General features: G+C 38.9%; 1 protein-coding gene across 1 annotated transcript in view; it reads left to right on the top strand.

Moving 5' to 3' along the window:
* LOC127481266 (von Willebrand factor D and EGF domain-containing protein-like) overlaps positions 1-14,543 on the top strand; it is a 171,993-nt gene that overhangs the window by 57,448 nt on the left and 100,002 nt on the right. Inside the window, exons 5-8 of the mRNA XM_051810327.1 lie at positions 2,582-2,671; positions 3,923-4,058; positions 7,629-7,846; positions 10,881-10,954. Coding sequence (XP_051666287.1) covers positions 2,582-2,671; positions 3,923-4,058; positions 7,629-7,846; positions 10,881-10,954 — 518 coding nt within the window. The remainder of the gene's footprint in view (positions 1-2,581; positions 2,672-3,922; positions 4,059-7,628; positions 7,847-10,880; positions 10,955-14,543) is intronic.

Raw genomic sequence — 14,543 nt, 5'->3', positions numbered from 1 at the left:
GTTTTAAAAAGGCTGCATCCTGAGATGGGTGGAGGGTGGGGGGAGAAAAAGAGAAAGAAAAAGTTGATTACTGAAATGGAGAAAAAAGAGCTAGTATTTAGCTGAAGGCAGAAAAAAAACCAACCCTCCTCAGAATGACTATCATCATAATTATGTGACAAACTGTCAACCTGTAGCTTGGTAGCCGATGAACACATCTGCTGATTGTGAAGCATGCACCTAACAAGGTAAAGGTACTACAAGGGGAGGAATGATATAAAAGACAGAAATAAAATGTGACTTGTGATGGCTGTCAATACACATCGAATTTGCAAAGTTTGTGCTAATCTCCAAAAGCACTGAAGATCTCTAAGGGTGCTGAAGACAGAGCTGGGATGGACTGATAGTCTAAGAGTATTTCGGTGTATCATTATGGAGTAAATTTTTCTTTGAGGGCTTTATCAATAAAATATATCTCTAAAATATATATGAGAGGAAATACAACAGGGCTGGGTTCTGATATGTCCCAGAATGTCACTTTGGGGAAGATCACCAGGCCAATGTCTTGATCAGTGCTGGGCATCCTTGTGCATGTCCCTCATGCCTGTCATTACAGCTTCCTGCCTGGCACGAATGCTCCACATGGAATGCTCAGAGGGAAGCCTTAGTGTGAACATTTTTGGTTAAAAGCACTGAAGCCAAAAGTTCAAAGAGCTCAGTGAGAGCAAATATAGTGTCTGAAATGCAGATGCATATAATCTGCTCAATGAGCTCTGCAAGGGGACCAGTATTACTTATTTTTTGAACTCTTTCTCTGTTGTCACCACCTTGTCAGAGCCTGATTTTGCAGCCTCTCCCTGTGGCAGCTGCAGGAGAAGCTACAGGAGGATGATCAACACTTGCCTTCTGCCTTCCCAGCAGAATAACTGTTTTGAAAAGTCTGTAAGATGAACATGAGCCTTTAGGGAATGATTGGAGATGATAAATATCTAATGATAACAGAGGCTTATTACCTTGAGGAGAAAACAACTTGTTCTACTTTGGAGGCAAACTGACTAACTACAAAATAACTGAGGAATTTTAGCTGTAAAGTACCTCTGTGAGGTGAGGTCTGTTTTTCCCCAGTACACCCAGTACGACCTCAAGGCTTCCATCTCGTTAATGTAACAAATTACACCATTTTCACTGGGCCAAACTGGCTGGAGCTGTCTGCAAAAGAGTGAGAAAAATGGTGAAGGTAAAAATATCCCAAAGGGCACATAAGCCTGGGACTGACTTGGACTGGAAATAATCCACTTGAACAACCCAGAAAACACTTGTCTTTCCCCACAGCCCTGCAAACGACTCTGTATTGCTGGTGGGCAATTTTTGTTGTGCATAAATGAGTGTGGGAAGAAGATTCTTCAGTTTGATGGCAACAAAGAGGGATTTTTAGGGTGGTAAAAGAACTATTCCAGGCTGCTGTGCAACTCATGCCCATATGACTGCAGGACTCAGCGAATATCCTGGATTTAAACCCATTTTGTAGCTGGTGCTCATGAGGGTCATGCCTGAGCCAGCATGTGAGAGCTACCAAGATCAGCATGGTCAGTGAATGATGATGGAAAATCCATCCAAAGGAGTTTAGCACAATGGAGAAAAAAAGTGGATCAGTCCAGTTCTTTCTCATGGGTTACTTGAGGCTTGAAAAAGGCAGTAGCTATAAATATGTCTTCTGACTATTTGTAATTTGATTTCATATGTCACAATCTGTTAGTCCATTTCCAAGAAGAGGCTCAAAAAAATATTTAGAACTACAGTCTGAGAATCTATTGTCATATGCTTCAAGGAAAATTTCTCTATTTTAATCTTATGATCCTAGGAATGATTTTAGCAATTTGGTTTCTCTGAAACCAATGAAACATTAAGATGGCAGATGGTGTGCGGGCTCAGCAGAGATAAAGGTTGTGTGACTGTGCTAGGAATAAAACATAAGTGTCCTGGTACATTGTGTTTGGGGGAGTTTTTTGTTTGAGGGAATTTTCTTTTTCCTTTTTTTTTCTTTTATGATATAAACCTTTTAGGCACATCTGCATCATATTTATAATGCAATAAGGGGGAAAAAAAAGAAATTCTTATGTTGCTAACACAATTTCTGAGACTGGATAACTGTCAAAATAATTTAAATTTTAAAATAAACTGCTTACAAACAAGGTACAGAGAGAGGATATTTGATTCAGTGGACAGACTGAAGTCTGGAATCCCAAGGGAAAGTGTCTTAATCCTGACAGTAACATCTGTGAACAATGTAATTCTCCCTAAGTAAAATGAGTTAAAATCACAAACCAAGGTACTTGAAGAACTGCAGAAGAAAACCCATTGTAAACATTCAGTGTTATTAATTGTTGAGACAAAATCTATGTTTCTTCCCTTATTAAGCAAATCAAAAGATCTTCCAAATCTCAAAATTTATGCATAAACATTCCTAAAGCCTAAATCCCCAAAACATATTTCAACAGCAGAAAGAAATCTTAACAACTCTGAGCACCAGAGAGATGCATAATTACACAAATGTTATTCAAGAAATGCTATATAGCGTGTGCTGTTTATTTATTTATTACAGGTCTTTTGCACTGTCACAGCTTTTACAAGGGACACTCCTGAGCAGCAGTCATTGCCTGAGGACAGCAAAGGTTTCTATGCTGGGATTAAGGTAATGCTGATGGCCCTGATTTAATGACTAGGGAACATTTGTGCAGCCTCTGAAAATCAGGATGCAGAAATGTAAGTCTGATACTCATAACCAGTGCTGCTTTTATGTTCGCTTTGAGAAAATGACTTTTGGTTTGTTGTTAAAACATCCTAAAACACCCATCAGCACCATGTGCACATTAATGTATCCCAAAGATGAGCAAAATTACATGTTATAGTGAGTGTGTCCCAAAGTTCTCTGGTGGTTTAATAGGAAGACACACCTACAAACCTGCAAGGATGCAGAATTTAGTTGTAACTAAACCAGAACAAACGAAGACAAAAAATTATATTCTATCCATCATCTTCTTATGGTCGCATTACAAAATAGAAACTGTTGAAGATAAATTCAGACTGAGTGTAAGAACCGGGTCTAATCCCATTCAAGGATTAGGCTGTCAGCCTGGCAGTCCAGGAGGTTTTGAGATCTTCTGAGTACCTAAGCTTCATGCCTCCATGAATGGTGTTTGAAAAATCTGACTGCCCATTCTGTGTGATATTTGAAGAACAGTTTCTGAGGGTTTTTTTTGAAATGTCAGAATTTCCCAGGGAAATTCCCATTTCTGACTAGCCCTGCATACTGTTTCTGCTCTTTCTCTGGGAGAACAGACAGACAGACATGACAAAACCTGAGCTCTCTCACTGGCACACAGGTCCCTGAATCTGTAATATATTACATGTGGAGAAATCCCTGTTCCTGCCATAGTAGGGAAGGGGAGTGGTCAAAAATTGCACTTTTTTTGCACCTCTTGCAGATTACAAAGATAGAGTCCATGACCATGAGGTTATGCCATACTTTATACCACAGTATTTCTCCCAGTGAATTGGAATAGAAGGTCCTTTAAACCATGGATATTAAAAATTAATTAAATTCTACAGTATCATGATATTTTCAGGCTAATAAAAGCCTGGTTTGAGATTCGGAGATGAGAAGCAATTACACTATATATGGAAACTGCAAACATTTTCTTAATTGCCAAGAATTTTAAAGTATATTAACAAGTTTACCTTAGAATGCTAAAGATCATTACTACAAAATTATTATTATTATTAAGAGGATTATGATAAAGATTATTATTATTTTGCAAGCAATTATACATCTTCATAATTGATTAAAACCACTTAAAATTTCATAGATATCAAGCGTTGTCTAATTAATCTGTCATCTGTCTTGCCTGTCAAAATTATCTTAAAATTGTTTACTTCTTTCCAGTTTTTACCAGAATCACTACAAATTGCAGAGGATGGCAAAGAGCATACTTTGACTGTTCTGAGCACGGTACCCATTGCCTGTCCTGGGCAGGATGACTCCTGTAAAATTACTTTGCAACTAAGTACTGAGGATTTGGGTAAGAGTTTTACATATTGGCATCAAATCAATGGATTAGTTTCTCCAGAATTAAATTACAATTGATTCTAATAGAAAATATGATATGTAAATAATAACAAAGGGCAGAAGCCATAAAATCAACACACTAGGACATATATTTATCTGCAAAATAAAACAGCTGATAATATCAGACAGTTTTTTGAGGAAAAAAACCTCAAAACCATAAATCTGTCTAGCAATAACCTGAACAGTATTCTGTAGAGATTTATGGATGAAATAACTGTGAGTAGAACTTATTTTAAATTCCAGGAGTGTAAAATTCCATTTTAAGGTTTTTTGTAGCAGCAATGTTCTTAGGCAGAACAATTTCATTAATTATCAATAAAAAACTCCTGTGCTGATTTATTATTCAGTAAATGTATACTGAAGCCTTTTTCTGGCTTGTAGTTTTTTCTAACTTAATACAGAATGAAAAAAAATTCTTATGCTTATATATTTTTTGCTTTCTAAACTTTTTTTTTTTAATTGAAAACCTTGATGAAGTCACTTAGAAAACTCTTGCCCTTTTATTCAGTAAATGATTTCTTCAGGTTAATCTGATGGAATACCACTGCTATTTACCTTTCATTTGCACTAAATAAAACACGCACACTTTTTTCTAACAAGGCATTTATTTCTCTTCCATAAGTGACTCAGTGAGAGAAACGTTCAGAGATAGGATTACAGCTGCAGTTTCTCTACCCACAAAAACCCAGCTCTAAAAAATTTTGGCAAGACCCAGATAGTTCCTGATATTTTTCTCTGTTTAAATCCCTCTCCTAACTCTCCTCCTCATCAGCCAAGTGCTTAGACAGAAGGAAAAAAAAGTCATTCAAATGGTATCATAACACAATGATCTTAAACTGAGCAGCACCTTATGGTTCCAGCAGCTGTGTTGGCTCTGGTACGTGGAGTGCTTTGCATTTCTCCATGGCTCTGTTCTGCATATTGCTCTTGGCTTAGAGTCTGTGCTGGCCCATCAGAAAAACATCCAATGAGCTCATGGGAACAGATTTTCTTAGATATTGAGGCAGCAAAGATCCTGCTCATATTGAGGGATTGAGGATGCCAAAGCTAGTAGGTGGTACAACGTCCCCACAGAGTCCAAGTAACTTAGGCACAGACTGCTAGGAGAATCAAATAAGAATTAGTCCCAGTCAAGGTCATTGCATTTAACTCACAGTTTCTTAGGCATCAATAAAGCCTTTTAAAATCTCACTGACACTGAAAGCAGGGTCCAGGAGCTCTCAAATGGGGGAGGCTGAGCTTGATAGATTGGACTGAGCCCGACCTCTTGCCACGGGCTTCTCCAATCCCACAGTGTGCACTGGACTGGAAGAAAGAGAGGATACAAGACTTGCAGAAGCAGCTCTATTTTCAAGCTGTCAATGGGCTTGATGTGTCGGTGCCAAGAGGATGGAGGCACAACTCATCCAATTAACTAATCTTTGAAGGAAGTTGTTGCTGAAGTGGAAAATTTCTGTTAGTTTCAATTAACTCATTTCTGAAGCTTAAACTAAACCCAGCTTTAGCCCCTGGTTGCTCCGTCCTGAGGCTGTTTCCTTGGATGACACTCAGGCTGTTTATGATCAGTTGAGCTATCTATATATACTTAAGATTGAGTATCTGCTGCTGGGTGTTTGCATAACCACATGTTTGTGTTGAGCCTTTATTGTCTTTAGGGTCCATTAGTTTATCTGAAGGAACACCGCGGGCTTCTGAAAAATGTGCTGGCCACAGTGCTGTAAATTAAAAATAAACCCCATTTTAGTTAAGCTTCATTTATACCAAATAAAATAACTGGCAAGCTCCTTTTCTGACTGAATCCATATAACAACACAGTTGTGTTAATTATGTAGGAATAAGTGATAAGAAAGCTAATTACAAGAACAGAAATATCTTTCCACATTCAGACAATATCATAATGAATGCCAAGGCATAGCAGAGCCACGGGAGTTTGGCTTCTCTTAAGTTTATCATTACTATTTTGACAAGATGATTTTCTTTGATTTTAAGCTTTTGCTCTGGATTGTGAGCACAGCTCATGGGGCTGTAATGGCAATAACTATTCCTCACGGAAACCTCCAATTTAATTGAATCAAGAGCCTTGAATATGAGCCACGACTTTTCTATAAAATGTGAGGTGAGGCAGCCTTTAAGGATTTGATATGAGAGATAATATGTTATTAATATCTGTAGGTTTTAGTTCAGTTCCTATAGTACTCTACATGGTTAATTTAAATTATATTTCATAAGACTTTTCCATAAGGAATAAAACATTGATTATTTGAATGTGTTAGAAATGTCATCTTAAAATACCTTAATGCCACCTCTATAAATTATTAAGCAATTCTACAAATGGGAGAAATTATACGAAAATCGCTTTTTTTAATATCAGAAAATCACTTATTTTCATCTCAGTTTAATTGCATTGACACCATTTCTAGAACCTTAGCAGATGATAATTAATGGTCTGAGACAGCAAACTAAATATCCCTCAAAAAATGCTGTAAGTCCTGAAATCAGCAGTGAGATTCTGACTGGCTTCAATAGGAATCATAATTTCATTTTTTGTCAACCAAAGAATTAATGAAAGGTTGGGTGGCTTCTTATATGCAGTGCAGACCAGGTGGCTTAGAAATAAATGCTATCATAATTTAATGTTTGTAAGGAAAAACACATCTGGGGAAATAAAAAGTTCGGGTTTGCCCTTTACCTGAGACCTCATCAGGGTCAGCACCCATGAGAGGTGGACATTATCATTCTTGCTGCTTGTAGAGATCCCTTTAGGAAAGATGTGATGTGCAGAGGCAGAGCTGCATGAGTGACTTGGGCTGCCATTGTCATACTGATTTTGCCACCACCCATCATTTCCCTACCCATCACAGACACTTATATAGCCAATACCTCCATAGCTTCTTATTTTTCCTCATTCTTTTAGTGAATCTATCCTCACAATACCTCTGTGAAGGATACAAAACTATCACCATTTTACAGACTGGAAAGTAAAATGCTGCAACCTAACTAAACCAAAAATACAAATACAGATCTGCTGCACTTGCCTTTCTGTTGTGGATCCATAGTTCTCTAAAAACTAACTCAAGAATCCTCCCCTTCCACATAAAAAATCTGTTTATTTTAAAATAAATAACTCCCAGCATATACCTCCTTATCCTCAAGTTAGTGAAAGAAAAATGTTTTTCAGAAACACAGACTCATCTCTTTCTTTGTCACGAGAACTACTTGTCTTCATTCACTGGGCATGGACCCATAAAGATGACACTGTCAGTCCAGAAATATCATCACCTGTGGAAAAATAGGCACCGTGGAGTTGTAGTAAACTTTGTAACACATGGGGGGAAAAAAACAGCACAGCAGCAGGTGCAGAGGGATGCCAGATTCAGTCAGTCACAACTGTCTTCATGTAAACCCCATCTGGTTTCAAGGCATGTGTGTCCTGGAACGTGAGGCATTTGTGCTGAATGGTAAACAGGGTATGGTTAACTGTTTGGAGAACTCTTGTCAGACGCTGTGTTTGTGTTCCTTTTAGACAGCCGCTTACCAGGGCCCCCAAACATTGCCCTTTCGGTGTGCCAGGTGGATCTGCTGCAGGCTCCCTGCTCGGAAGGCAGCTGTGCAGCAGCCACGGTGACAGTGACAGCCGTGACAGACTTCGCTCAGGACGGGAACCGCGTCAGCCACGTCAGAGCTGAGCCAGTCGGACGGAGGGATTTGCTTTGGAGGGCTCACACGCCCAAGGATGTGAAGGTCAGGTCCTAAAATAAGTTGGAAAATGTGTCAAATTTAAATGAGAGGCTTTTTTTTTTTCTCCCTCAAAGAAAATGCGATGCTGATAACCCTGAACCACATAACATGTTTGGGATGGCATCATAAAATCACAGAACGGTCTCCATTGGAAGGGAACTTAAAAATCATCTCATTCCAATCCCACTGCCCTGGGCAGGGACATCTTTCACTAGACCAGGCTGCTCCAAGCCCCATCCATCCTAGCCTTGAACGCTTCCAGGGATGGGGCAGCCACAGCCTCTTTGGAAAATCTGTGCCAGTGTCTCACTACCCTCACAGTGAAGAATTTCTTCCCAATATCTAATCTAACCCTGCCCTCTGTCAGCAGAGTAAACCAAAACAATTTCTTTATACACCAAGAGAATTAACAGGTGCTTTAGCAGATTTAGGTTTGGTTATCAGCCAACACATCAGTAAGGCCAAGAGCTGGAATGTAGATGTAAGCAGGCGTGTTTCTGTACACTGGAAGAGGAGAGAGGGGCAGTGTGGGTTAGGGAATTAGCACCTTTTCAAGAAGGAAGGAGGGGGGAAAATGAGGGTTTGGAGGACATTTTCTGAAAAAGCAGAAGAAAGACAGTGCCTCAGAAATGAGAGAGGAGAAAAGGGCTCAGCAGTGCTATGTTCAGTGTGTCCTTCTGCTAGGAATCACCGGGACACCTTTGACAATGCATGTGGCTGCTCCATCTTTTCATTTATCCCTGTGCAAAATGGGCAAAATAAAAACAATAAGAAGCAATCAGGGAGGCAAGCCACACTTTCCTTGCAGAAAGCCTGGCTAAAGAAACATGGTGAGCAGGGACCAGCCCCTTGTCTGTGAAGCTGTTTCAGGACCTCAGCTGGGTGGTTTGAGAGCTGTAATCCCACCACCCCAGAGAAATAACCAGAGCACAGATTTGACTAAGCTAAATTTCTCAGAGCAGCGGCACATCCAAGTTGGTATATTTTAAGTAACCGAAAACAAACCCCAAGTGAAATCTGCAATTTCTCTGCCCTAATTTTTGTGTATTTGCTCAGGAGAGAATGACATTAAACTGGACCAAAAGAATTTTTGTCTTCAAAGGTAAAATGCCAAGTGTGGAACTATAACCTTTCCTCTCCAGCACAGGCTTCTTTTGAACATTTTAAGATTCTTATATCAGAAACTACAGCTAATTCAGTGTAATGCACTCACATACCCATTTTTTTTTCTTGAAGTTACAAATTCTTTCATTAAAATATGAAAATGTAGCAAGTGTGAAATTGAATTAACCAATTGTAATAAATTCCATTTATCTCAGTTAAAACTTGATCTATGGAAACATAATAGACATTACCTTCCCTCCCCTCCATTTTCCTGTTGCTGTTTTGCAGTTAATTAGAGGCCTTAATGTAACACAGTTCCTACAACAAAGCAAGAAAAATCCCATGTATTAAAACTCACATAATCTTTAGTCCTTCTGACTTGTTCAAATATTTTTGATTTATCTGCAAATTGAACGGAAATGGTGGGCAGAACATCCTGACACATCCAGGCACCCGATAAAGAGGATTTCCTCAGCAAACTACACCTGCCTACAACCAGGACTTGCATCTTCTGCTGATCTCATGCATGAAAGAGCAGAGCAGAAAGGACCACACGGATTTCTTTGTGCTAAAGTTTTGCTTAGGAAGTGTGAGGCCATGGAGAAAATGGGAAAATTCTCAGACACTTCTTCACTGTAGATCTGATACAAATTACCTCAGGTCAAAAAGCTGTTCAAAGAGGTGTTCAGTTTTCCTTTCTCAAGACCATCACTCTAATAGTTTGGTGTGCCAGACACTGAAGGGGTGTCTTAGAAGTGTTTCTGTGCCAAGGTTAAGGGGTATTTTGAAACACGGATGATGGATTGCACAGGTGAGGAATGTTGTCAGAAACCATCGTTCTATCTTCACCTTCTTATTCATGTATTTAATTTCACCACTGTTCCCAAAAGTTAAGTTCTGCTTTGTCACTGAAAGACTGCATGTGGATAGAGCAGCCATTCCTCTTCCCCGCTCCATGGATCCTGGTAGAACTAACTGAAGTTCACCTCTGGACTTCTCACGGGCAAAGAGAGAGCAAAGAATTAACAGCCCTGTCCAAAAAATCAGCCCGGCAGGATGGATAAGGGAAAACCATAGCACTTCATCACTCTCACCAGTAATGACTGGGAGCTCTTCATATTACAAATCACTACACAACCCAAAATTACATTTCTGAGAAATGGACAGCTGAGCATTCAGCCATGGGAAAACACCTCCTTGAGCAGATGTGGGTCCAGCAAAACCTGAGAGTCAGGTATTATAGCTTCAAAGTCCTGTTTCTGGCTTTTGCAGGCTACTTGCAGAGTACCAAGACTCTCATACCTCATCTGTGACCCAACTAGTGCCCAAATAACCAAGAACTGATGCAGATGATCCCTGTTGCTATAGTAGATCCTTTCCTCTCTTTTTACATGTGCCTAAAGCAGGCAGCTCCAACAGCCTGATGTGGGGCCTTATCACCAGTTTCTGATCAATAGCCACATCAAATATATAACTCAGTCAATCAGACACTGTAACTGGAAATCTAAGGTCAAATTAGGGACAGGTAACTGCTACTAAAACATGCTAATGCTACTTAATTACAGCATACCTTTTACCATACTTCAGGCATTAAAAGTTGTACAATTTAATGAGCACTCTACTCTCCTGATAATTTCAGTGAATGATCTACTTCTTAGCAAAAAATTTTAATAAAAAACCTTCGTATTGTACCAGAAAAAGAAAGACATTACATCAGGTGAATAGGAGCACTTTGAACTCCCTTTATTGCATGTGATTAAACTCCGTTGCTTGAAAGTGAAGCCTGTTTTGTACCCATCCACAATCATGTTTGAGAAGTCAGACTGTAGTTTGTACCTAACCCATGAATCCTGTCCCTTATGTTTTGTGAGAAACAGTAATGAAGAAAAACTGCTGTGTAGACTGTATTCATTACACATTTCATTTTAACTAGGTCACAGTTCGAGACCTCCCAACAGGGAACTGCTACTCTTTCACTGATCCACACATTATCACATTTGATGGATGGTGAGTATTCTACTTTGAAATAATTTGGCTCAATTACTGCAGTTACCAGTTTGTGGATCTGACATGCATTTGGTTTTACACGCATTAGAATATCAAAAGAGCATTGTACTAGTTTGCTTACAGTGAGGAATGTCGTGCTTCAATAACATACATGGTTTCCTTCCAGCTTTTTTTACTCCTTTTAAGAAAAGGATTAAAAATGGATCAATCTTGGAGAAGTAATGGGTTTGAGTCTGAATAATTTTTACAAGACAAAAGTCAGATTCCAAAATGTTCTTCAAACAGAACCACCACTAATGACTTTGAGAAGGTGCCTACACCACAAGCCACCGTGTTAGTGACACCCCAGTGCCACACAAGTGAACCATTGCATCCCTGGAGCAGCACAGCACACAGGGACAGCCTGGTCCTTCCCATCACTTTACTAACAACAGACATAAAGTCACTCATCACCGGGATGTCCTTGATTTCTTCTACTTCTAGAGCTGGTTTATGCACAGCTGGAGTTGACAGTCACAAACCTACCCAAAAAAACATACAGATGGCCATACTGTCTCGGCTGAAAGATGCCCAGAAATGATAAATGGCAAATATCAAGGGAAGAGTGCAAAAATAAAAGTTGTACATCCTGCTGTAGTGTCCAAATGTCCTTCTATATTACCCAGCAATAAGCTACTTAAAGACTTACAAAGTGGTACTTCTGTATTTGACAGCCTGAACTGTACAGAACTTTTCCTTGTTGAACTTCCCTAATCATTCATGGATCTATTTATCCCAGCTAACTGACAACATAGAAAGTTTTTTAAAGTTTGCATCTGGCAGGTTTGATCCAAAGTTGGTAATATTTCAGACCATATTCCAGGTTTGTCATTCCACTGTTAACCTCCTAATGGCACAGATAATGACTTTAGATGCACAGGGTCCACAGGGGCTCAGCAGGCATGATATTTTAATCCTGGTATCCTAATGTCCCAATTTCAGTCCAGCAGGCTCTGGAGGTACATCTGAAGAAGTCTGTTGATGAAACATGAGCAAGAAAGGCAGTGATCCCATTAAAAATTATACATCTGCCTCAAATAAAGATTTCACTTAAACTGGGTAGTCTGAGCTCAGAGATTATCTCTGCACATCTACAGCTTCCCAGTTTCCCTCCTGCTTTGCTGAACAGAATTTATAATGTGGTCAGGAACTTGTTTCATGCAAGTTTGGTTGCTTGAAATGTAGAAGCTGCAGAAGAATTATAAGAGATTGAAAGACATTCCCATGCCTCATGTATCTGCAATTATTTCAACTCTGGGATATTAAACTAGATTGGAATATTATTTCAAATCTCTCAATACATTTATGTTCTAAAATATTCTCTTTTGATTTAGGGCTAAGAATGGACAGTGATCTGCCAGATTGTTGTGTTTAGGGAGTAATAAATTACTGAAAAGTGCTTCTTGGAATGGAGATGCCCTCTCAGCCATATAACACATTTTTACATTACTTCCATGGGAAAAAAAGGTCTAAAGTGAAATAAAGTAATTTTACTTGAATAACTCATTTTTTAATCTTGTTATTGATAGCATACAAAAATGCTTCTAAGCAATTTATATTCTCTTTATGCACTGGGAGTTTGGAAAAGCCCGTCCCTTTGTGTCATCCTGACTCAGAGTCACACAAGCTTGAAAGAGAAAAATCCCAGGATTAACTTGGCCCCTTAATAACTGCAGGTCTCTTCCTTGTGGGCAGACCTTCATTACTGCTCTGTCCAGTGCAGCCTTAAATGTGCCAAGCTGATGGGGCTTCTACCATCTCAATAACTAGGTTATTTCACTAAGATATATTACGTCTTGATATTCAGCCAAGTTTCTTACCCATCATTTCACAGTTCCATTACTCCTACTTATATTCCCATTTATTATTGTAAATAATTTCTCTTTCAATTATTATAATGATTATGCTACCTTATTACACATCAGTTAAGCAACTTCTTCATCTGCCTATCCAAAAAAATGTTAACACATTAGCAAATGATTTTATAGCTCTCTATTTAAGGAGTAGGGAATGCTGTTCCTGCTTCTGTCCTGGTACAAAACCATAACCTGAAGGCAAAGGATGACACAGAGGTCTGGAACTGAAGCATTTCCCTTTGGTCATGAAAGGGAATGTGGTGGGAAAATGCGTTTGAAACTATGCGTGCGTTAGGTGTTGTGAATGGAAGAATTGCAGAAAAAGCTTTTGGGCTCAAGTAAGAAACTATGTGAGTGTTCTTCAGGAATAAAAAAATTATTAGAAAGAGACTGATCTGCAGAATGTAAATGGTGAAGGAAGAGAAGAGAAATAGCTAAAAGAAATTTTAGGGACAAAGAAGCATTAGGCTGAGAGGATGAGTGGAGCATCAGCTCTTGGGCATCTGGAACTATGTCAACTAAGAGTGATATGTAGACAGGCTCAGGTGAGGGTGTTACACAGGAAAGAAAAGAAACATTCAAAATTAGTCAAAGGGAAGGGAAGGAAATAACAGCCTTTACCCACCCCTGTATGAATACAAAGTTATAAGCAAACAAAGCTTGATAAGCTATCAAAACTGCTTCTGAGATCCATAGCAGAACACCCATCAAATAAAATCCAAGGAAATCCATTTGCCTGATCCCAAAGCCTGTGGAGGAGGCAGCAGACTCTAAGATCACAGTGTAGTAGCAGAATTGCTGTGGGTGAGTGGTGATCAGTTGTCTGTCTGGCACCCTTGCCACCCACTTGAGCCCTGGGGACGGGTTCCTGTCACGAGAAAAGCAAGGGAAAGCCTGAAGATGGGGAACATTGCCAAGAGAAAAAAGTAGGAGTGTTTTCTATGCAAACAGGCATTTATATAAACACAGTCCTGCCTTCCACAGTTAGAGCTGCTTCCCTTCTTTGACTTTCCCATTAGCAGCAGTGAAAATACACAATGGGGAAATGTAAGGATGAAATAAAAACTATGAAAATGGAAAACTGAAAACTTTACTTTTTCAAAGTTTAAATTAAAAGCATTAAAAACTGAAATTTTAACTTATTTAAAAATATTTATTTGAATATTTTCTTTATCAGGTTTATTGGAAAATTGATAAAATTGAAAAATCAAAAGGCTGCTCTTTTTGGTAGTAAAATTTTCCTGCTGAGGCAGTCACTTCCAATGTACTTTGTAACTTCTATAGTGATGTTTTCAATGGCTCACTTTACATCTGAGGTAGTTAGCTACTCATTAGACAACTGAAATACCTAACTCCCACTTCTTAATGACAACACTCCCCTTTGGTATTCCTCCTACTAATATATGTCTGTAGAAATATTTATGTTGTAATCTTTTCATTCTTTTCACCAAAGGCAGTGACTGAAAATCAAAGAAGAATGTGTCATATTTTACAGCATAAGCACAATCAATTTGTGTATATTGGAGCGTAGATGTGAAATAGCGTTAATTATACCAGCTAAAATCCAGAGAGAGCACTTCCTTTTATAGCAAAGTACCTTCTAAATTAAACAAATGTGAAAGCCTGGTAAAGCAAAAGTATAGCCCTCATTACTAGTTATGGCACATTATAAATATAAAAGCTTTTCATGCCAT

The sequence above is a fragment of the Manacus candei genome, unplaced genomic scaffold, assembly GCF_025592945.1.
Source record: "Manacus candei isolate 608988 ecotype Guabito, Panama unplaced genomic scaffold, ASM2559294v1 h1tg000077l, whole genome shotgun sequence".
Classification (NCBI taxonomy): Eukaryota; Metazoa; Chordata; class Aves; order Passeriformes; family Pipridae; genus Manacus; species Manacus candei.
Note: the sequence above shows the minus strand (reverse complement) of the source record. Positions and strands in the feature narration are given on the sequence as shown.